The 21,169-nt window shown below is 48.3% G+C and overlaps 1 protein-coding gene across 1 annotated transcript in view; it reads left to right on the top strand.

The window, feature by feature from the left end:
* LOC308459058 (mitogen-activated protein kinase kinase kinase 3-like) overlaps positions 1-21,169 on the top strand; it is a 118,147-nt gene that overhangs the window by 79,551 nt on the left and 17,427 nt on the right. Inside the window, exons 4-10 of the mRNA XM_080974116.1 lie at positions 439-482; positions 968-1,067; positions 5,966-6,079; positions 8,436-8,547; positions 13,469-13,602; positions 16,434-16,507; positions 18,205-18,263. Of these exons, the coding sequence (XP_080830242.1) occupies positions 439-482; positions 968-1,067; positions 5,966-6,079; positions 8,436-8,547; positions 13,469-13,602; positions 16,434-16,507; positions 18,205-18,263 (637 nt within the window). The remainder of the gene's footprint in view (positions 1-438; positions 483-967; positions 1,068-5,965; positions 6,080-8,435; positions 8,548-13,468; positions 13,603-16,433; positions 16,508-18,204; positions 18,264-21,169) is intronic.

Raw genomic sequence — 21,169 nt, 5'->3', positions numbered from 1 at the left:
GGGGGGTTAGAGTCAAACAACACCTAGAGCAGTTTTCTTCTGTGTTGGGCCTCTAGGTTTTCTTGGACTGCGGCTCCCTTCATCCCTAACAATTGCCCATTCTGGCAGAGGCCGATGGGAGTTGGAGTCAAGCTTTGTCTAAGGGGCCAGATGTTCCCCATCCCTGCTTCAGAGAACGTTCAAAGTGTTTGGTGTACACCCTCCTCGTTGGAGCTTCTTAGCAGCCCTGCAGGGCAGCTTGCTATTATTCCCCCCATTTTGCAGATGGAGGGGAGGCAGACTGAGGCCGAAGTCGGCTCACTTAAGACCATCTAGTGAGAGCACCGTAAAGTGGAGATTTGGATCTGGGGCTTCCAGACTTGTGTAGCCCAGGTTTTTTTGCCACTACGCTGCTTTGGCTCTGTAGCTAATGGGTTTCTATCTCTTTTTGTTCCTCAGTTGCGGAATGCCAGGATCAAATTTGACCACGATGGAGAGAAAAGGTAGAATGTATTTTAATTAATTGACTGTGATTTTATGTAAATTGTGCTATTTTTACTGTTGTTAGCCGCTCTGAGCCCGGCTTTGGCTGGGGAGAGCGAGATATAAATAAATTATTATTATTATTATTATTATTATTATTATTATTATTATTACCTTCCCTGGCTGCATGAAGACTGATGTGTGTCATTGTGCTTCGTTAAATCGTATAAAGCCCAGAGTCATTCTCCCTTCCATTAATTGTTTCACACGTACAGAGAGAAACTGCCCATCCTTCAGGATCCTTAAAAACCAAAAGGAGTAACCCGTTCTAACAGTATGCTAATTTGTTTAAAACTGATTGAGTTTAATTTAATTGCATGCAATGTTGTTATGTGTATTTGCTTTTCAGAAGTGAAAGCAATGGAAGAATGTACTGCTGCCCCACATTACTGAGCAGAGGCAGAGAGACGCTTTAAATAACAAAACACCTATTATTTCTTTGCAGGATTATGCAGTTCCAGAGGCCAGTTAAGTTCAAAGAAGTTCTGCAGAAAGCCATGGACGCTTTTGGGCAGATGATGGACTTGCAATACGCCAACAACGAGGTTGGTTTCTCTGCTTGCTTGTATGTGTGTGTGCTTAAAACAACCTCCTCTCTGCAAGGCGGGTGACAGCAAACTAAGAAAGTTTCCCTAGAGCTTGTTGGCTGGTTTTTTTGAATTAAACTGTATATATATCTTGTTAGGGAGTGGGTGGCGCTGTGGTCTAAACCACTGAGCCTCTTGGGCTTGCCGATCAGAAGTTCGGTGGTTTGAATCTGTGTGATGGGATGAGCTCCCGCTGCTCTGTCCTAGCTCCTGCCAACCTAGCAGTTCAAAAACACCCCAGTGCAAGTATGAAATGAAATTTATTATGGTCCCAGACCAGATTTGCCAGTGCAAGTAGATAAATAGGTACTGCTGCAGCGGGAAAGTAAACGGCATTTCCATACACTCTGGTTTCCGTCGCGGTGTCCCGTTGCGCCAGAAGCGGTTTAGTTCTGCCTGCCACATGACCCGGAAAGCTGCCTGCGGACAAACACTGGCTCCCTCGCTCTGATAGCGAGATGAACGCCACAACCCCATACTCACCTTTGACTGGACGTAACCACCCAGGACTGCAAGATCAAACCTATCCATTCTGAAGGAAATCAGCCATGAGTATTCACTGGAAGGACAGATCCTGAAGCTGAGGCTCCAGTACTTTGGTCACCTCATGAGAAGAGAAGACTCCCTGGAAAAGACCCTGATGTTGGGAAAGATGGAGGGCACAAGGAGAAGGGGACGACAGAGGATGAGATGGTTGGACAGTGTTCTCGAAGCTACCAGCATGCGTTTGACCAAACTGTGGGAGGCAGTGGAAGACAGGAGTGCCTGGCGTGCTCTGGTCCATGGGGTCACGAAGAGTCGGACATGACTAAACGACTAAACAACAACATCCAGGGGTCCTTTACCTTTTACCTTTTATATCTTGTTAAGTATAAATTAAGAACTGGGCGCAAAGGCTTTTCCCAGCCATTCATGACACCTGCCAAAGCTTTCCTTGCACCTAACATTTAATGGGTCTATTAATTTGGTTGCAGGTTGCTTTGGGTTGCCCTGGGCAGGATAAAGAGCAACTAACAAAATTAATTGTAATAAATGTAGGGGTTGCTCGTGCATAAGTTGGTGCCACTCCTGGCTAGGTTGCCTTGTTAAACCTTTTCTGTCTGGACAGCCCTTCACTTCGTGGCTGTTCAGTCGCTAGCAGAATCTGTCAGTGGGCTTTTCTTAAACCTTTTCCAGCATAAAAGCTGTTTGACCCCAAGTCTCCTCCTACTCTCCCTGCGCGGAAGTCTTCTGCGCAGGGAGGGTGTAGGTAGCGGAGGACCCGTGCTCTCCTCGCTGGTCTCCGGCGAGGAGTCCTGGAGCCCCCTCGCCGATTCCCCCATCTGCCCCCCTTTATCCCTGGTGTTACGCTGATTTCCTTCCTCAACTGGTGAGCTGCCTCCTCCCCCTGCTGGGCCCTTCTCCAGCATCGCTTGAGAGCCTAGCCTCCGCCTCTGGCTCCGATGTCAGTTCCCTGACATTAATAAACAATAATTATAAACTGCTTACTTAACCCTTGCTCTTATGGAAGCCACAGGAGCCATATTATGCTTTGATGTAGCACAACCAGGGCAGCACAAGCTTTTGGCTTTGATTTCTGCCTGGGGGGAGGCTTGCAAATGCCACCTGAACAGGAAACCCTTTCTGCACAATTTAGCAATTGGGCATTTAGCACTGTGACACCTTCCCCTTAAATATTAGACAAGTTCTACCTCTGCTGTCCTTTCAGCACCTACTAAATACCTTCCAACAAACCCAGATGGGCAAGATATAAATATAACAACAACAGGAACAGGAACAGGAACAAAAAATAAATAATAATAATTTTACACCCTTGTTACGTAGCTTTAGGTGCCAGGCAAAGACATTCCTCTTCTCCCAGGCTTTTGGCTCATTAAACTTATCTGGCTTTTTAAATTGTGTGTGTTGTTTTTCTTTGTTACTACGGTATGTATTTTTGTGTCTTTCTATTGTGAACTGCCCTGGGATCTACAGAAACTTAATAAATAGTAATCATTACGTGGGTGGCGCTGTGGTCTAAACCACTGAGCCTAGGGCTTGTCGATCAGAAGGTCGGCGGTTCGAATCCCCGCGACGGGGTGAGCTCCCTTTGTTCAGTCCCAGCCCCTGCTCACCTAGCAGTTCGAAAGCATGTCAAAGTGCAAGTAGATAAATAGGTACCGCTCCGGCGGGAAGGTAAATGGCGTTTCCGTGCGCTGCTCTGGTTTCACCAGAAGCGACTTAGTCCTGCTGGCCACATGACCCGGAAGCTGGACGCCGGCTCCCTCAGCCTATAGAGCGAGATGAGCACCACAACCCCAGAGTTGTCTGCGACTGGACCTAACGGTCAGGGGTACCTTTACCTTTAATCATTATGTGGAGATCTCCCCCGTTTGCATCTGTGCTGGAATTGTCGATAGAGTTGCATCATCTAATCCAAATTGTTTTCAAGGTGCTTTTATTGTTATCTCAGGTAGGCTCCCCGCTCCCCAGCAACCCTCCCCCCAGTTCAATGTAAATCTCACTTGGAAACCTGCGGAACTCCCCGCAACCTGCTTTCTTTCTTACTCTCAGGCTGAAAAACATGTGTTTTTGCATGGGAGCAGCAGCACGATGGCCAAGACACCTCCACCATTCTTAATATCCTACACCTGTCTTCTTCACCCTCACAGGCTCAAAGCTTGAGAAGCTTAGCGAGGTGATGAATCAGCACGCAGCAAATCGTGCCCCCCCTTCTCCCCCTGCCACGGGCGCCCTGGCTCATTAACTTAGCTGTTCAGTTTTACCGGCTGTAAGAAAGCTCTGCTCCATTTCCTGAGCCTGCAACCTGCCAACTCTCTCTCTCTCTCTCTGGTTTACGTGTGTCTATATTTAGGTCCGTGTCTGGTAGGGAACTTTCATGTAAAGAGCAGCCTCGTTGGCAAGCGAGGCAGAAAACCTTCTTGCTAGACACAAGCAATTAGGCAAAAGGACCACAGGCAGAAGTTTTCAAACACGGTGTCTCTTTTTTTGGCGTCTCGACAACCGGGCACGGGACCACATGGAACATTGGTGGAGAGGCTCCTAAGTCCGTAGGACATTTTATTCCAGTCAGAGGCAGTTTTTTGGAAGGCCTGTGTAGGTTTGGGGGTGGAGGATGGGGGGTGAGGTTAGGGGACTGCCAGGGAACTGCCCCCAAATTTCAGGTCCAAATTCCAGGCCAGACTGATTAGGGGTGGGGAAATGTTCAAATACAAAGTTGGAATGGGTGGATTATTCCCATTGTTCACAAAACTAACTTCATGTTACTTTCACATATGCATATTCATAAGTCTGTTCTGCCCCATTTTGGCATTACCTGTGGATTTTGTTCTCAAAAAAAAAAAGAAATCCACACACAATTTGTGTTTCTTTAAAAAAATATTTTATTACGAAACACATGCTTAAAAACATACATCATCTCCATCCACACAATTATAAATGTATTTTAAAGCATCGCAGTACCTTTTTTTGAGCAGAGAACTTCATCGCAAATTATGAAGAAGTGCGACATCTTAAGGATAACCGTTGTTCTCTTTCTTTATTAAATTTGTATACGGCTCTTCGTCCAAAAATCACAGGGTGCTCCACAACATTGAAATGCAGAATAAGAACACAAAATACGTAATAAAAGTAAAACCAGAGGCAAAACAATACCCCCCCCCCCCACAAACACATTTAAAAGGGCATTGCATGTCAGTCAGCCAAAGGCCTGGCTTCACATTCTGAACATTTATGAGGCCTCTCTTTAATTAAGTTCTGATCCTTATATTAGTCTGGGAAGTGCAAAAGAGGACCTGATTCGAATCCCAGTCTCAACAGCAGAAATAAAATTGGTTGGGACATTGGAGAGGCCCTTCTCAGTGGTTTTTATTAGACTCTACAAATTTTTAGCTGCTCTCCCTGGTTTTTTTAAATTGCATGTTAGTTTTGCCTCTTTGTGGACTGATCTGCTTTTAAATTATATTGTGAGCTGCCGTTGGTGTTTATTTTAGACAGATGTAAGTTTTCCTAACAATAATAATCGCAAATGAAATCTGTTCCTCCACGACCGGATAGCTAAAGCACGCTGTTTTCTGAATTGAAATTGGAGCAGCTTTTATATCCAAAATAAGTACTATTCTACCTTGCTCTCAGAGGAGCCCATCTCTCTTCTTTCTTTCTTTCTTTCTTTCTTTCTTTCTTTCTTTCTTTCTTTCTCTCTCTCTCTCGTCTGAACAAACCCGGACGGAGACAAAACCCAGAGCAGGGAATCATTCAGAGACACAACAAGCATCTTCCTTGGTGGTTCGACACTCAGGGCTTGCAGGGGAACCTGCAATTATCTGATGAATTCAATAACCAATTTAATTCTCTGGGCGTGCTAAGAGTTCTCTCCAGAGTTCTCTCCCTGCAGCCCGGCGTTCAGAAGCGGCTGCCTTTAAGAAGCACGCCTGTCTTGTTTTTAAACCGACAAACTACGCAAGAGCAGCTGGATGTTGCTTTTGCAGTTTATGTGTCCCTCTCTTGGTGGGTAGCATTTTGCAAGTCGGATCCAAGTCTCCGGAGTGTTTTATTTACTTTTTCCACACAGGTCTTCCCTCCAGCGGAGCCAGCGGCGCTTCTTCACCTTCCCTTTCACAAGGCCGTTGTTTTGATAACTTTTATCCGATTCCTCCGGGGGGATGCTATCTTGGAAGAAAAGGTCAAAGCCCCCAGATGTTTGGCTGTTATTTTCTACCAGGGGCCTCTGGTTCCTTTTGCTGTGCCCCGGGTCCAACTGCCCACCTCCCCGCCAGTTCCCAAGCCCCTGGCTGCTCTCTGGCTTCCTCTGTTTGTACCTCAGCTGCAACAACGGTGTTTGTTCAATCTTTTCCCAGCTCCTGATTCCCCTGAAATCCCAGGAAGACTTGGACCGGGCAGTGGAACACTTGGACCTCAGCCCTTCTCTGAAGAGCCTAAAAGTGTTTGTGAAAACGGCAAAGAAAACAAACGTGAGAGAGTGGCTGCGCTTTCCCCAACCACCCCCTTCCTCCTTCCATTTGTGTACAAAGCAAAACGCAGTGGGGACGCGGGTGGCGCTGTGGGTTAAAGAAGGTCGGCGATCAGAAGGTCGGCGGTTCGAATCCCCGCGACGGGGTGAGCTCCCGTTGCTCAGTCCCTGCTCCTGCCAACCTAGCAGTTCAAAAGCACATCAAAGTGCAAGTAGATAAATAGGTACCACTCCGGCGGGAAGGTAAACGGCGTTTCCATGTGCTGCTCTGGTTCGCCAGAAGCGGCTTAGTCATGCTGGCCACATGTCCCGGAAGCTGTACGCCGGCTCCCTCGGCCAGTAAAGCGAGATGAGCGCCGCAACCCCAGAGTCGGTCACGACTGGACCTAACGGTCAGGGGTCCCTTTACCCTTACAAAACGCAATGCTCTTGTCCCAGGGAGTCAAAACGCTCTTGCGTGTTTTAATGATGTATCAGGTGGCGAATGTGTCACAAGGGACATGTTAGAACTGGCATCTGGTCGTTTCAGGGTTTTTTTTTTGTTTACTCAGCTCTGCTTTGGAGTTCATTTTTCTCCACCCCATTGTCTGAACAGCCCCTGCACGATGCAATTGCCGTCCTGTTAGCATCTAGCAGCCCTCAAGCAAAACCCAGCCTACTTGGTATTTGGGATAAGGAGATAAGTGTTCCCTTGCAGGATCAGACCAAGGATCCACCTAGACCAAGGTGGGAGTGGTTGTGGTGGGGACTTTTTCAGCCTGGGGCGGATGGGAGTTGTAGTTCCAGACATCTGAAGGGCGCCCGGTTGACAAAAAGGCTATTGTGATTAATTCTTCAGCTTAACTAGATAGATTTCCCTTTGGATTCCCTAGATCAGGGGTGGCCAACTCCCAAGAGACTGCAATCTACTCACAGAGTTAAAAACCCGCAGTGATCTACCCCCTTTTGGGGGGTTCAGGTCAAAATTGTTGAGCTTCTTTTTATGGGCTGTAGAGCTAAAATATTTAGCTTTTTTGAGGGGAGCCGAAGTTCTTGGGCTTCTTTGGGGGCAGTCCGTGATCTACCAGTGATCTTCCATAGACGTCCAGTGATCTACCTGTAGATCACGATCTACCTGTTGAACGTGCCTGCCCTAGATTCAACCCTTTGAACTTTGTGTGGTAGTGTGATATTTCTCCACACAAGCCTGCACTCTATAGTTCCCACTGATCAGAACCGAATCTTTCTGTCTCCCTCTCACCTTCCTCAGTTGACCAGGGTACAGCCCCACACCCCTTGCCATTACAGTCGTACCTTGGTTGACAAACGCCTTGCAACTCGAACGTTTTGGCTCCCAAACGCCGCAAACCCACAAGTGAGTGTTCCGGTTTGTGAACGTTCTTTAGAACCCGAACGTCCAACGTGGCTTCCAATTGGCTGCAGAAGCTTCCTGCAGCCAATCGGAAACCACGCCTTGGTTTTTGAACGTTGTGGAAGTCAGACGGACTTCCAGAATGGATTCTGTTTGACTTCCGGGGTACCACTGTATTTTGAAGCTGGAAAATAGCATTTTTGGAAGGAGAGCAAGTCTCCTCGTGTGCCTTCCTGAGCCACTTTGGACAAAGCAAAATCTCTCAGGCTCCCCAGCCTTGGGGCCAGTGAAGACCATAGAGTAAAGGGAGCATTTCCCAACAGCCTCCTTTTGCCCTCCGTCAGAGACAATGGGAGTTGCAGTCCAACCACATAATAATAATATAATAAGAATTTATTATTTATACCCGCCCATCTGGCTGGGTTTCCCCAGCCACTCTGGGCGGCTTCCAACAAAACACTAAAATACAATAACCTATTAAACATTAAAAGCTTCCCTAAACAGGGCTGCCTTCAGATGCCTTCTAACATGGGTTCAAGTTACAAGAAAGGGGGATCTGATAAAACATCAGGCAGGAAGAACCTTCTGACAGTAGAAGCTGTTTGACCGTGGAACAGCTGACCTTGGAAAGTGGTAGATTCTCCTTCACTGAAGAATGAATCCATTGGCTCTGCCTGTCGTTGGCTCTGGCGCCCCCTACTGTTGGGCTCCCTGCTTTCTGCCGTATCAGTTCCCATGGGCACCAGCCACTACAGATTAGGGTCCAGCGATATGTTTCTGGACCATAGCTGTCAACGTTTCCCTTTTTTAAAGGGAAATTCCCTTATTCCAAATAGGATTCCTCACAAGAAAAGGGAAAAGTTGACAGCTATGTTCCGGACAGGGAGACTGAGTCCCAGTTGACCCTGGGCTTCGGCACTCATGCGTATGCCTGGAATATTTTAAGCATCCCTCCCTGCGGAGGAGACTGAAACCTAACAACTCTCTCTTCGCGTACCTCCCGTAGTCTCTGCAACCCAACAACAGCAAACAGCACGAGATGAGGATCTCCAAATCGATGGGAGATATCTTGGGGTCGCTGTACAAAGATGCGGAGAGGACACGGAAGCATTCCACAGGTCGGTAAAACACAGCTTCTCCTTCTCCCACAAGGTCTGCCAGGGCAGTGACAGCCACCTTTTCGCATCCGAAAGCAGGGGGCCGCTCCAGTCCCCAGCCCCCCCAAAGTGTATTCTGCAATATGCCATTGATGCAGTAACAGTGCCTTAGTGGTGGATTTCCTTGTCTATTTTCAAGAACCAACTGATTCCAGGGGGCTGGAGCTGAAACACTAAAAGCCTGGTTTCTAGTGCAAGCTAAGCACACTTCTCAGCATTCAACACTCTGATGAGCACAGTCGCTGGGCAGGGGTATATGGCCGGAGATTTATCTGATTAGATAAATCTATCGTCACTGTCAGAAGTAGTATGAATACCAGTTTTGGGGAATCACAGGTGTTGATGGATTCTTGGCCTGTTTACAGGTTTCCCATATGCATCTTTCTGGCCAGTGGCGTAGCGTGGGTTGTCAGCACCCGGGGCAAGGCAAGTAATTTGCGCCCCCTAACCCGTGGATTTTAGTAGGGGCAGAGAGCTGCAAGTGCGAACGCCCCCCCCCCCAGATGTTGCGCCCGGTGCAGCCGGCCCCCCCCTGCACCCCCCACGCTACGCCACTGTTTCTGGCCACTGTCAGAAGAGGGTGCTGGACTGAATAGGCATTGGGCTTCATCTAGCAGCTCTGCTCTCAAGGTCTTCAGATTTGACCCCATCCAGTTATCCAGCCGACAAGCTATGCCTTGAGGCAACTTGCTCTTTTTCCTGTAGCTGCTACCACCAAATGCCCCAGTCTTTTGCTGGAGAAGCGGGTAGGTTGCCACACATTCCCCCAGTTGCTGACACAAACCAGGGGCCTGTAATTTCTGTTTAATTGTCAAAGCCTTCCTCCCTCGACGTTGCCATTGAGACTGTGCCCAGAATTCTGGGATGGTTCCTTCTGAAACAAAATGTGCTGTTACATCGAGTCACTGCAGACTCTTCTTGTACTCGAACAAAGTTAACAATATTTTTTTCCCCTTTGGACTGCCAGCCTGTTCTCTGTGCCACACACAAACACCAATAACCCAATGGAATTTGGAACTGATGCAAGTTTGTTGCTGGCAGAACCCATAAACTTCCTGTCCTTCTGTAATGGGGACAACCGATGCTCAACACAGGGTTTATGGGGCTGCTTTATTATTTATTACTACGGAGGCCAAGGCCTGGATTTTACTGAGTTGTCCTAAATAAATCACTATGGCGATAAGTGCAATTATTATTATTATTAGGGCATGCCTGGGCGGAATGGAAAACTTTCACGGCTGCGGTGTAGGCCCCCCAAGACAGGAAATACTGAAAATCAAAACTTTGTTTCCTTTAAACAAAGCAACTTTCTGGTCCTCATGATTATAAGGAGCGGGGAAGGGGGGCAGGGAGATACACCTCAAGTTTTGATAGCAGTCTCTTGGAAGAAAAACGACTCTTGAAATGAAAAGCAGAATTGCAGAATTTGCCTGTCTTACAGCAGCGTTTCATGTACTTTGCAGTAAGGTATTTAAAAACAAAAAAAGATAAGTGCAATCTTCAGTGTGTGCGCATGTGTGCAAATACTGTATTGGACCGAATATAAGCCGCACCCAAATTCAAGGGGGATGAGGAGGAAAAAAGACAATACCCAAATATAAGCTGCTCCCTTAAAATTCTGCAGGCACTCACACCCGTTGTATTTTAGCGTATGTCTGTTTCAGCAGCGGTAAAAGCCCATTCTTGTAAGGTCGCGAATTGAAGCCACCCTTTAATTTTTCACGGTCGGAATTTGGAAAAAGAAAGGAAGTGAGGCTTATATTCAGGCCAATACTGTGTCGTTTGCTCAGGTGGAGCTATTACTAGATTACATTCATAGTCTTCCATACAACTAATCCAGAATGCGGCAGCCAGATTGGTGACTGGGAGCGGCCGCCGAGACCATATAACACCGGTCTTGAAAGACCTACATTGGCTCCCAGTACATTTCCGAGCACAATTCAAAGTGTTGGTGCTGACCTTTAAAGCCCTAAACAGCCTCGGTCCAGTATACCTGAAGGAGCGTCTCCACCCCCATTGTTCTGCCCGGACACTGTGGACACCCATACGTGCAGTCAGATTTTAAGGGGTCTCTTGGGTCTCAGTTGCTGCAGGGCCATCGGCTACATAGATGGCGGCTGAGACCCAAGGATAATGGCTGCGAGGTACGGCGCGGCTCCCCCTTGTGGCAAACGCCCATGGTGGCGCATGCTGCTGAGTCCCGTGAGTTCCTGGTTCGAGACCCCAGAGCCCCACAAAGTGCGGCACCGAGCACGCCCGTTGCGCCCTTCGCGGTCCAGGGTCAGATGAGGTGCCCTGCTTTGGGTGGCGCTGCTGTTGTTGACGCCCTGAATGGCCAGCGGCCGTTCAGAATCCTTATAACGGAGCCTTTCCTTCGCCTCGCTGGATCTCCTCGAGGAATGATGCCAAGACTGTGGCATTTTTCCGATGAGCAGCTTTTGGATGTGGCGAGGCAGGCAGAGAAGGAAGCCAGGCAAAACACACACACACACACAAAGCACCACCCCTGCTTTTTTGGAAACATCCAAGCGAGGTCACAGTGGATCTGGCTGTAAAATAACGGAGTGGAAAAGGACATTGAAAAGCCCCAGGGCCTGCCAGCCTGGAATGGCATCTCTCTTCATGGGACACGCTGTACTTTTTAATAACCTGGAGCGTGGGAGAACCCCACATATTTCTCTGCCCCTATCTTATTCACTGACTTAATGTGTTTATTGCCTTTATATCTTGTGTTGTTCTCCATGCAGCTTTGAGGGGGCAGAACTGGTTTCTCCCCCTTCCTCATCCCCCCCCAATTTTTTTTTTTATTCATTTTATAACACAACTAAACAACACAACACAAACAGAAAAACAAACAATACAAACAAATTCTTGTCTTATCCTTATTTTTTCTAAGCATTGTTAGGTGAGCTTCCCCAAGTCCCCCCATCTGATTTTCATTTTACCTCATCTTTAGCAGTTTGCATATATCATAATTTTTAACCATTTTTTAAAATCACACTTACTTTTACCATAAAAATCTTCACATTTTATCACTTACAAATAATACTATTTTAAAATACACTATCTTATACTTCTAACCCTACAGCCTATATCCACTTCCAAAGCTATTCTAGAATTTAAATATTAACATATTTTTCAAATATTCTTTAAACTTCTTCCAATCTTCTTCCACCGTCACTTCTCTCTGGTCTCGGAGTCTCCCAGTCAGTTCGGCAAGTTCCATATAGTCCATCATCTTCATCTGCCATTCTTCGATAGTTTCTTCCAGTTCTTCAACTTCCTCATTTAACTCCCTTAAACAACCCTGCAGGGCAGGTTGGGCGGAGAAAACCGAGTGAGTGGCCGAAGGTCGCATCCGGTGAGCTTCGTGGTCGGGTGGGGATTTGAACCCTGGTCTCTCAGGTCTGACACTTTAACCACTGCTCCACACTGTCTCTCTCTCTCCCTGCCCCTTAACCCTCTCTTTTGAAAGAAATGAAGGGCGGGAGAAAGCCAAGCAGCAGAGGATTAGATTCCTAGATCTCTAAGGATCTCATGGGGGGGCATACATTGGCCTATTCTCCCCCTCCCGTTTTATCCTCACAGCAACCCTGTGAGGATGAGTTAGGCTGATGATCGCTGATCTGTTTTGGTGTGGCCCCCATCCCTTTCATTTCATTTCATTTCATTTCATTTCATTTCATTTCATTTCATTTTACAGTTGCATAAGTAACATGTTGTTGTTGTTGTTTAGTCGTGTCCGACTCTTCGTGACCCCATGGACCAGAGCACGCCAGGCACTCCTGTCTTCCACTGCCTCCCGCAGTTTGGTCAGACTCATGCTTGTAGCTTCGAGAACACTGTCCAACCACCTCGTCCTCTGTCGTCCCCTTCTCCTTGTGCCCTCCATCTTTCCCAAAATCAGGGTCTTTTCCAGGGAGTCTTCTCTTCTCATGAGGTGGCCAAAGTATTGGAGCCTCAGCTTCAGGATCTGTCCTTCCAGTGAGCACTCAGGGCTGATTTCCTTCAGAATGGATCGGTTTGATCTTCTTGCAGTCCATGGGACTCTCAAGAGTCTCCTCTAGCACCATAATTCAAAAGCATCAATTCTTCGGCGATCAGCCTTCTTTATGGTCCAGCTCTCACTTCCATACATCACTACTGGGAAAACCATAGCTTTAACTATACGGACCTTTGTTGGCATGGTGATGTCTCTGCTTTTTAAGATGCCGTCTAGGCTTTTTAAGATGCTGTCTAAGTAACATAAAACCATTCAAGTCCTCCTCCCCAGGAGTGGGTGGGTGGAAGCCAAAACAGCAGGACCGTATTGCACATAGCAATACAGCCTAGTGCTAATAGCAAGCATCAACACATCCCTGTGTGTTGCTCTCTGATGCAGATCACAAAACATGGTGGCCGAGTGTGGACTTGAACCCAACTCTGACTCCCTAGCCAATGCAGCGCACTCTGCTCTGTGGTTGCAGTGTTGCTGCGGCCCAAGAGGAACGGCTTCCTTTGCTGCTGTTATGTACTGAAGTTCTCACCCTGGGCCAGCAGGCGGATACTGTAGATAGTTTTCACTCAGGTCCACATATGCAAATAAGGGATTGAAAGTGACGTTCAGCGATTGGATAGTTACAGGAAGTGGTTACTGTTGCGTTGTAGTGGAGCTCTATATAAGCAGGCTGGCTGAACCCTTCAGTTCAGTTCTGTTCTGGCCTGTGAATAAACAAGAGGTGTCTGAAGAATCGCTGTGTCGTCTGATGTGTTCACCCACAACTTAACAGCTGCCATTTGTGTGTCCAGTTAAAAACAGGACTCTCGAGTGCCACAGCGTTACAGAGCCTTTGCATGCTCCTGGGACTTGCACCTGAATCCCTGGCCTTTCTCTGTTTTGCAGGCTCCCTGCACACCGGCCGCAGTTCTCCACCCCCTGGAAGCGTCCCCGAAGAACAGCAGCAGATTGCCCGCCAGGGTTCCTACACCAGCATCAACAGCGAAGGGGAGTTCATCCCCGAGATGATGGACCAAAACGTAAGCTAAAGCCTGGAAGCAATTGCCTTGCTTGCCTTTGTTTGGGGAAGGGTGTAAGATGGCAAAAAGTGAATGGGTGCCCCTTGCAAAAACAAAGCCTTTGGAGGCTTTTTCTCTGATCTCCTGCGATTCTTCCTAATGGAGGCGCTTCAACCATGTGTCTCCGTCAACACAGACCGTTGGGTAACGGCCCGTCGTTGATGGGAGTTGTAGTCCAACCACATGTGGGTATGTCCAAGGTTGAAGCACTCTCATGTTGCTCTCCAACCTACTGTATTTTTTGCTTTATAAGACACACTTTCCCCCTCCTAAAAAGTAAGGGGAAATGTGTGTGTGTCTTATGGAGCGAATGCAGGCTGCGCAGCTATCCCAGAAGCCAGAACAGCGAGAGGGAGCGTTGCACAGCGATCCCTTTTGCTGTTCTGGCTTCTGGGATTCAGAATATTTTTTTCTTGTTTTCCTCCTCCGAAAACTAGGTGCGTCTTATGGTCTGGTGCGTCTTATAGAGCGAAAAATACGATGATTTTCCTTAGGTTAGGTTGCTTGGAATCAATTTTATTATGTGGCGCAGCTCCTTCTGGACCAGTTCCAGTGAAGGGTTGCCTCAGTGAATGTGCCTTCCCGCATCATCATAATTATGATGGTTGTTCCAAAAGCCTTGCACTCGGACACCTAGCCTGCCAAGGAAGATCATTTTAGAGTCTCTTTTTCCCTGAACTGCTAGCCTTCCACATCCAGGGAGGTGGCTTTTTATCTGAACGCGGGGGAGCGTTCAAATCCCATGGTTTCCTGGACTGCATCCTGAAATGGTACGGTCCAGGAAGGAGCATATCGCAGACTAATTCTTCATGTCGGAGTTGCACCACAATACAAAAAGTCAGCTAGCTTTGGGGGGGCGGGGTGGACAGGGACGATTTGCCCAGACTGAAGGAAGTCGGCCAGTGAAATATACTTAGAGTCGAGAGTGGATTTCATGCTCTTTATTCAGCTCATAGTGGTGAGGAGGAATGAATGTCCCCCCAAAATATCTGCTTTATATACATTATTTACACAATGGGCCCCACGTGATTGGCTAATTCCGGGATTCTCCTGTAGGCCAATCAGGTTGTGGATTCACTTCCACCTGGAGCTGGATTGGGTGGCTCCTGCGGACCAATCAGACTGCTTCATTGTTCTAGGACCAATCAGACTGCTGCATTGTTCTAGGACCAATCAGACTGCTGCATTCTGAATCCTATTGTTCTAGGACCAATCAGACTGCTGCATTTTGGATCCTATTCAACTCAGTACATAGCAGCCGGTCTGCAAGTCTTAATATCCTCCGGTAGTGCCCAATTGGCCTTTTCGCATCATCTGACTTTCCAGATCCAGGGGTAGCAGGGGTTCCTATGGCACATCACTCTGGCTAGACCATGGGTAGTCAAACTAAGGCCCGGGGTCCAGATCCGGCCCAATTGCCTTCTCAATCCGGCCCGCGGACGGTCCAGGAATCAGCGTGTTTTTACATGAGCATTTTATTTAAAATGCATCTCTGAGTTATTTGTGGGGCATAGGAATTCGTTCATTCCTCCCTCTCCAAAATATAGTCCGGCCCCCCACAAGGTCTGAGGGACAGTGGACCGGCCCCCTGCTGAAAAAGTTTGCTGACCCCTGGGCTAGACTGAAGCTGGCCTACCGTTAATTGCCCCTCCACCCAGGAACACAGGGAACCGAATCAGACCCTTGGGCCTCACAGCTCACTATAGTCTGCACTGATTCGAAGCGGCACGCTAGGATTTCAGGCAGGGAGCTACCTCACGCCTGTCCTACCTGGAGATACCAGGACCCGAACCCAGGACCTTCTTCATGCAAAGCAGGTGGTTGCAGCATTTGTGGCCCAGTGACTCCTGATTCGCATGCCCCCTGCCACAAACTTCACTGTACTACTTAACTTGTCAGGGAACTGCCATCGGCTCAGGGCCGAGAGGGGAAAAGCCGGATGGATTACAGAGAGCCCCCAAAGATCATGGGAAGCGGCACTTCCTCAGCGGAGGAGAATAACCATACCTCCAGCGGAGAGGAGCTGCAGGACTTGGAGGAGGCAAGGTGGTTCCAGGACACCTTGCCTGAGCAAAGCGGGGAGGAGAGAGGTCCTCTCTTACCCACGCCCTCCTTGCGCAGTAGGCTTCCGTGCAGAGAGGGGAAGCGTAGACTGGGCGTCAAAAACTACCGTATTTTTCGCCCTATAGGACGCACTTTTTCCCCTCCAAAAATGAAGGGGAAATGTGTGTGCGTCCTATGGGGCGAATGCAGGCTTTCGCTGAAGCCTGGAGAGCGAGAGGCGTCGGTGCGCACTGATCCCTCTCGCTCTCCAGGCTTCAGGAAGCTATTCGCAAGCCTTGGGAGCCCGGCGGGAGTTCCCTCCGGGCTCGCAAGGCTTGCGGATAGCAGCCTGTTCTGGGGGCTGGGGTCAGGGGAAACACCATCCCTCTGAAAACCAGATCCCCTCTGCAAATGGGGAGAGGATTATTGCAGTCATTATCTCCTTGCAGGCATCCCAGAGAGCGCCCCATTTTCCTACTAAGCCCCCGGTGGCTGCTCTCGTTGGCAAGGTGAGGTCTTTTCGTTCCGTGATGCTATTGCGACCTTTCTCATATTTTTAACATGACAACAACGAGATCCAAAATCGCTCCGGGTGAGTTTTGGCAGAAGCCGAGCACAGATGTGCTGTGTGCGTCTCGGTGCCAAAAAAAGAGGGAGCTTTCATTGTTTCTTTAAAAATTTATGAGTCTTTCTCTGTCTCTTTCTCTCTCTCTCTCCTCTGCTTTCTGTCCTCCTTTCCTCTCAAAAAGTTGCTGGAGCCGTTCATCAGCCCAAACGACTCGCTCTCATCAAGCTGTCAGTCGCTGGATAGGTCTGGAGATAGGTAAGCCAGATATGGTCGTCTTTACGGCTAGGGGACCAAGATACCTGAAGGGTCCATATCTGCCCACATGGTCCTTGAGGTCATAGTCTGGATGATGTCCAGCAGGTGGCAAGATGGGAGGAGAGCCTAGAAGGTTCTCACCATCACTGGAGGTCTTCAAGCAGAAGCTGCAGAGGACCATCTTTTGGGGAAGACCGTCTGCCTCAAGTTTTCCTGCACACTTAGCAGGGAACTGGATACTCTAGAAGGCCCAGTTCACCTCCACAAGCACTCAAGATGGGTCTCTGGTAGTTTCTCTAGTGATGAAGAACATGAGCTGAGAGGTCTCCACCTCAGATGCCACCTTAGCTGTGAACAAATTGGGTGGCCTACGGCCCTCACTGACTGTTACAGGAGACGTATGGCTACCACTGACCCTCATCTCCCCCCTAGGTCTCCCTGGCAACGTCCAGTAAAAGAAACATGTGCCAGGACGTCATCACATTTGTTCTCTCCCGTTTCCCCGCACTACACTTAATTGGCTTTTGCTCTCGGGGTGTGAGAAAGCGCTACAGGCCAGGATTCACCATTTAGCTTCATTAGTTGTTACCAGGAGGTGAGGGAGAAGTATGGTTGCCTCCTCTAAGGGCTGGTCAGCGGAGACTGCCGTGTGAACGGCAAAATTGTATCATTGGCCTGCCTTGCAAGTCTGTCGTGCATGAATTGGTTCAAACGCTTTCCAAATTTGAGGTCCACAAAGTCGCACCTGTGAGACTCACACAAGGCCCTCAAACACCTGCCCTGGCTCCTGTCAAGGCCTCCTGCTCCTTCCAGATGTTTTTGTTTCTTTGGGGCTTCTTGTATAGTTGGGGGTTGCCTGTTGGGTGAGGCTGTTACCTCCATTTTAGTCTGGTTTTTTATTTTTTTTATTATTATTACTTATTCAACTTACACACCGCCCTATACCCAGAGGCCTCAGGGCGGTTTACAACAAGACCACAACATACAAAATCAAACCAAAAGCAGTAACCCAATATCCCCCCCCCAAAAGCCACATTCTAAAAGGGTGTTGGATGTCAATACCAAAGGCCTGGTTTAAAAGGAACATTTTTGCCTGGCGCCTAAAGGTGTATAATGAAGGCGCCAGGCGAACTTCCCTGGGGGGAGCATTCCATAGATGGGGAGCCACCGCAGAGAAGGCCCTGTTGCCATCCTCTGGACCTCTCAAGGAGGAGGCACGTGAAAAAGGACCTCAGAACATAATCTCAGGGTCCAGGTAGGTTCATATGGGAAGAGGCGGTCCTTGAGGTATTGCGGTCCTGTTTGAAGTGTGCATGGCAATGTTTGGCGAGCATCACCAGCTTTCCTTCTCTGAAATGGGTACATATATATATATTTGACGTACCCACAACAGTTTCATAGATTTCCAGATTTGCCCTGGGCCCTAAAAATGTTGGAGACCCCTGCTCTCAGGCAGTGTTTTTCCAGATGTTATTGACTACAGCTCCCATTGTCCCCAGCCAGTGTGACCAATGGTCAGGGATGATGTGAGTTATATAGTCCAAAACATTTGGAAGCCATGAGGTTTGGGTTGCAATAAAAGCGCAATATAAATGCAAAGCTTTACTATTGTTTTGGCGATAGTTGTATTAGAATAAATGATGCTGAAGACCAGGGCTACATCACTGGGTCTAATGCACCTCTTTCTCTTCATGCAGTCCCCCCTTTAGCCAAGCACCTATTTCAAGAAGGGACAAAGACAGCCTTGATTGCCTAGGTAAGTTTCTCTGAACCAGCATTGTATACTGTCGCCAAGAGAGGTCTCTAGGGATGTACAGAGGCAGCAATTTCCACCCCAACCTACGTTGGTTGCAATCAGCGCTGTTTCTGTTCCATTGCAGTTTGGCTTCTGCCCAAACTATGTCACTTATCTCGCTAGCTGCTGTGGCCAAAACGAATGCAATTAATCACGTAATTAACTCCATTGCATTTTGGTGGAAGGGAAACATCAGGACAATTCAGAAAACGTTATAATTTCTTGGGAGAGGGGGGTTGTTTTTGTTTTAACTATTTTTATTTTTGCTTGTATTTTTGTCTTGTGAACCACCCTGAGATCTTGTGACGAATGGTGGTACATAATTCTCATTGTTTAAATGCAACATTCACGGACCAACAAAAAAAGTGACAGCGAGTGCTGCTTGTCTTCGCTTGTGTTCCTGACCTCAGGCAAACATGCAAATTGTGGAAATTTCTGCTCCTGTTTCCATTTCCAACATCCCTGGAGATACCCTGAGAATCTCATGAGACTGCTGAAGGCTAGACTGTGAGAAGTCCTTGAGTGCAATGATGCCATTCCATGTTTTTCCTTGGAAAGTCTGGTCTCTTATATCCCTACCTGATCCTTGAAGTCTTGCATGCTCAGCTCATATCCGCCAGTTCCGTTTTGTTGGCACAGTTTTGTGGAACCCACTCCCTGCTGAACTTTAGGCCCGTACTGAAGAATCATTTCTGATTCTGTTGTATTTGTTCATCTTGCGTGGCGAGTTCCCGTCTCCATCAGTGGAAATTATGACACAATTATTACGGTTAATGGGCTAAATAGGGCCACAACTTTATTGGTTACAGGTGATGAGCGGTATTGGCTTAGGCATTGGATCTAATCGACTATATCTGACTCCAGCCCATCCGCTAAAAGTCCGGGAAGGGTTAACCACCAGTAGAGGGAGTCCTGCTGATGCGCATCAACTAGGAACTCCCCCGTGGTCACTGATAGGGGGTGTGCCTTAGGCCCTAACCTCCCTAGGCTTCGGACAGGGCCATGCCCCACGGAATCCTTTACCGGACGACCCTTCAATATGTGGGGCAGGTGATGGCGCTTCCTCCCCTCTTCCATCTACAGAGCAATACCAATGCCTAACCGCCAATACCAAGAAAGTTGTGACGATTTGCTACGAGGTAGGTGAAAACCAAGTGGCTGGCGCCAATTTGCCCCTCAATGGCGACCAACCAAGGTCCATAGCAAGGTCAAGGAACGAAAACCTTATAGGGCGGGAGGGTGGGAAAACAGGAACAGCTGGTAGGCGGGAAAAGAGGGAGATCCCCAGCCGCACCTGCGTTAAATAGAGCAGGCCACGCCCCCAGAGCCAGCTGATTGGCTGGCTGGGGGGTGACACGGCCGGGAATCCCCCCCAATCGCACGGGGCTAGTGGTGGGGCCGTGAAGCCCGCAACTCCACCTCCTCCAAAGGGCGGAAGTGGCTTTACTGTGCGCTGCTTATAGGTTACTGCAATTCAGCAGTATGCAAAGTGCCCACGTAGATAGATAACAAATTACTTGAGGACTAGAGCCCTGAGAAGCCAGAGAGATGGAGCTGTGGTAAAAATTGGGCAGTTGCACTGCTGGGCAAGCGTACCCAGAGAACGGGCGTTTTGCAAGATGGAGAACTTCAAAATCACACACGTTAACTCGCAGAGCTCTGGTTTGAGAAGCCTTTGCTTCAGCGCACATGTGCAGCTGGTGAAATCACGGAAAATTTCATCATTGCTGCATCGTAGTGACCTCTGCTATTAAAAAATGAATGCGTGGCAAGGGGCCCAGAGGATGAAAAGACAATGTTTGGCTTGCGGAGGTGCCGCTGGGCTGAGGCATGGAAGTCGAGCGTCAAATAAGGCCAAGGGATCCTGTGAAGTCTTAATATGCCCCCTGGGTCGCAGCGCTCAGATTTCCCTTTAAAAGGCCGTTCGTCAGAGCCTTGAGGATGTGGCGGGCTTTGTAGGCCCCTTCCCTGGCTTGCTGTTCACGCTGATTGTGTGACCATCGCTACATGCTCTGCTCCTAGAAGGGGGTGGGAGGAAAGCCCCCTTGGCTCTAAAGCAGGGTTTCCCAAACTGGGGTCTCCAGCTGTTTTTGGACTACAATTCCCATCATCCCTGACCACTGATTTTGCAAGCTCAGGATGATGGGAGTTGTAGTCCCAAAACAGCTGGAGACTCAAGTTTGGGAAACCTGACTCTAAAGGGGTAACCATTGAGTAGTTGCTTTGTGAGGCCAGTGAGTGGAGGGTTTTTGACTGAGTTAAAAGTGCGGCAGTGGAAAATTGGGCAGCGGAAGACGGTGAACCCAGAGATAAACTTTTTGCAACAATATACCTTTGAGATTTGCCGCCTGGTTAATGTTGTGCCAGCAGATAGCCCTCGAGTTGCATCCGTTTTGGTGATCTGTGGTGTATGTGTGTGTGTGTGCATATATATGCAAAATGATTATTTTTCATCAAGCACGCACACATTCCTTGCTTTCATTTGAACCATCCGTCATGCCTTGGAAAGGCAGTTGGCTATCATTGCAGCATTCTTGCATCAATTAAATGTGGCACGTAGAAGGCGGAATTTGAGTTTAGGGTGAAGCCACACTTCCCCCAGTTTTTTCCACAGATATATTTTCCTCGAGGGGCCCTCGTGTAATTTCTTAGCCCTTTCCCCTCTTGACAAAAGCAGCTTGGAGGAGCAGCAGCAGCAACAACAAAATCTGCAAAAAGAATCCAGAGACCCTGTCTGCACCTTACGTTTAAATCACTATGATGCCACTATAATGGGCGTGGTTTCCCCCAAAGCATCCTGGGAGGTGTGGCTTGTTATGGGTGCCAAGACAGAAAAAATCTGGTAACCTTACGCTAAGAGATCCCTG

The sequence above is a fragment of the Podarcis pityusensis genome, assembly GCF_964106645.2.
Source record: "Podarcis pityusensis genome assembly, chromosome: 12".
Taxonomy (NCBI): Eukaryota; Metazoa; Chordata; class Lepidosauria; order Squamata; family Lacertidae; genus Podarcis; species Podarcis pityusensis.
This window is presented reverse-complemented; position numbering and strand designations above follow the sequence as displayed.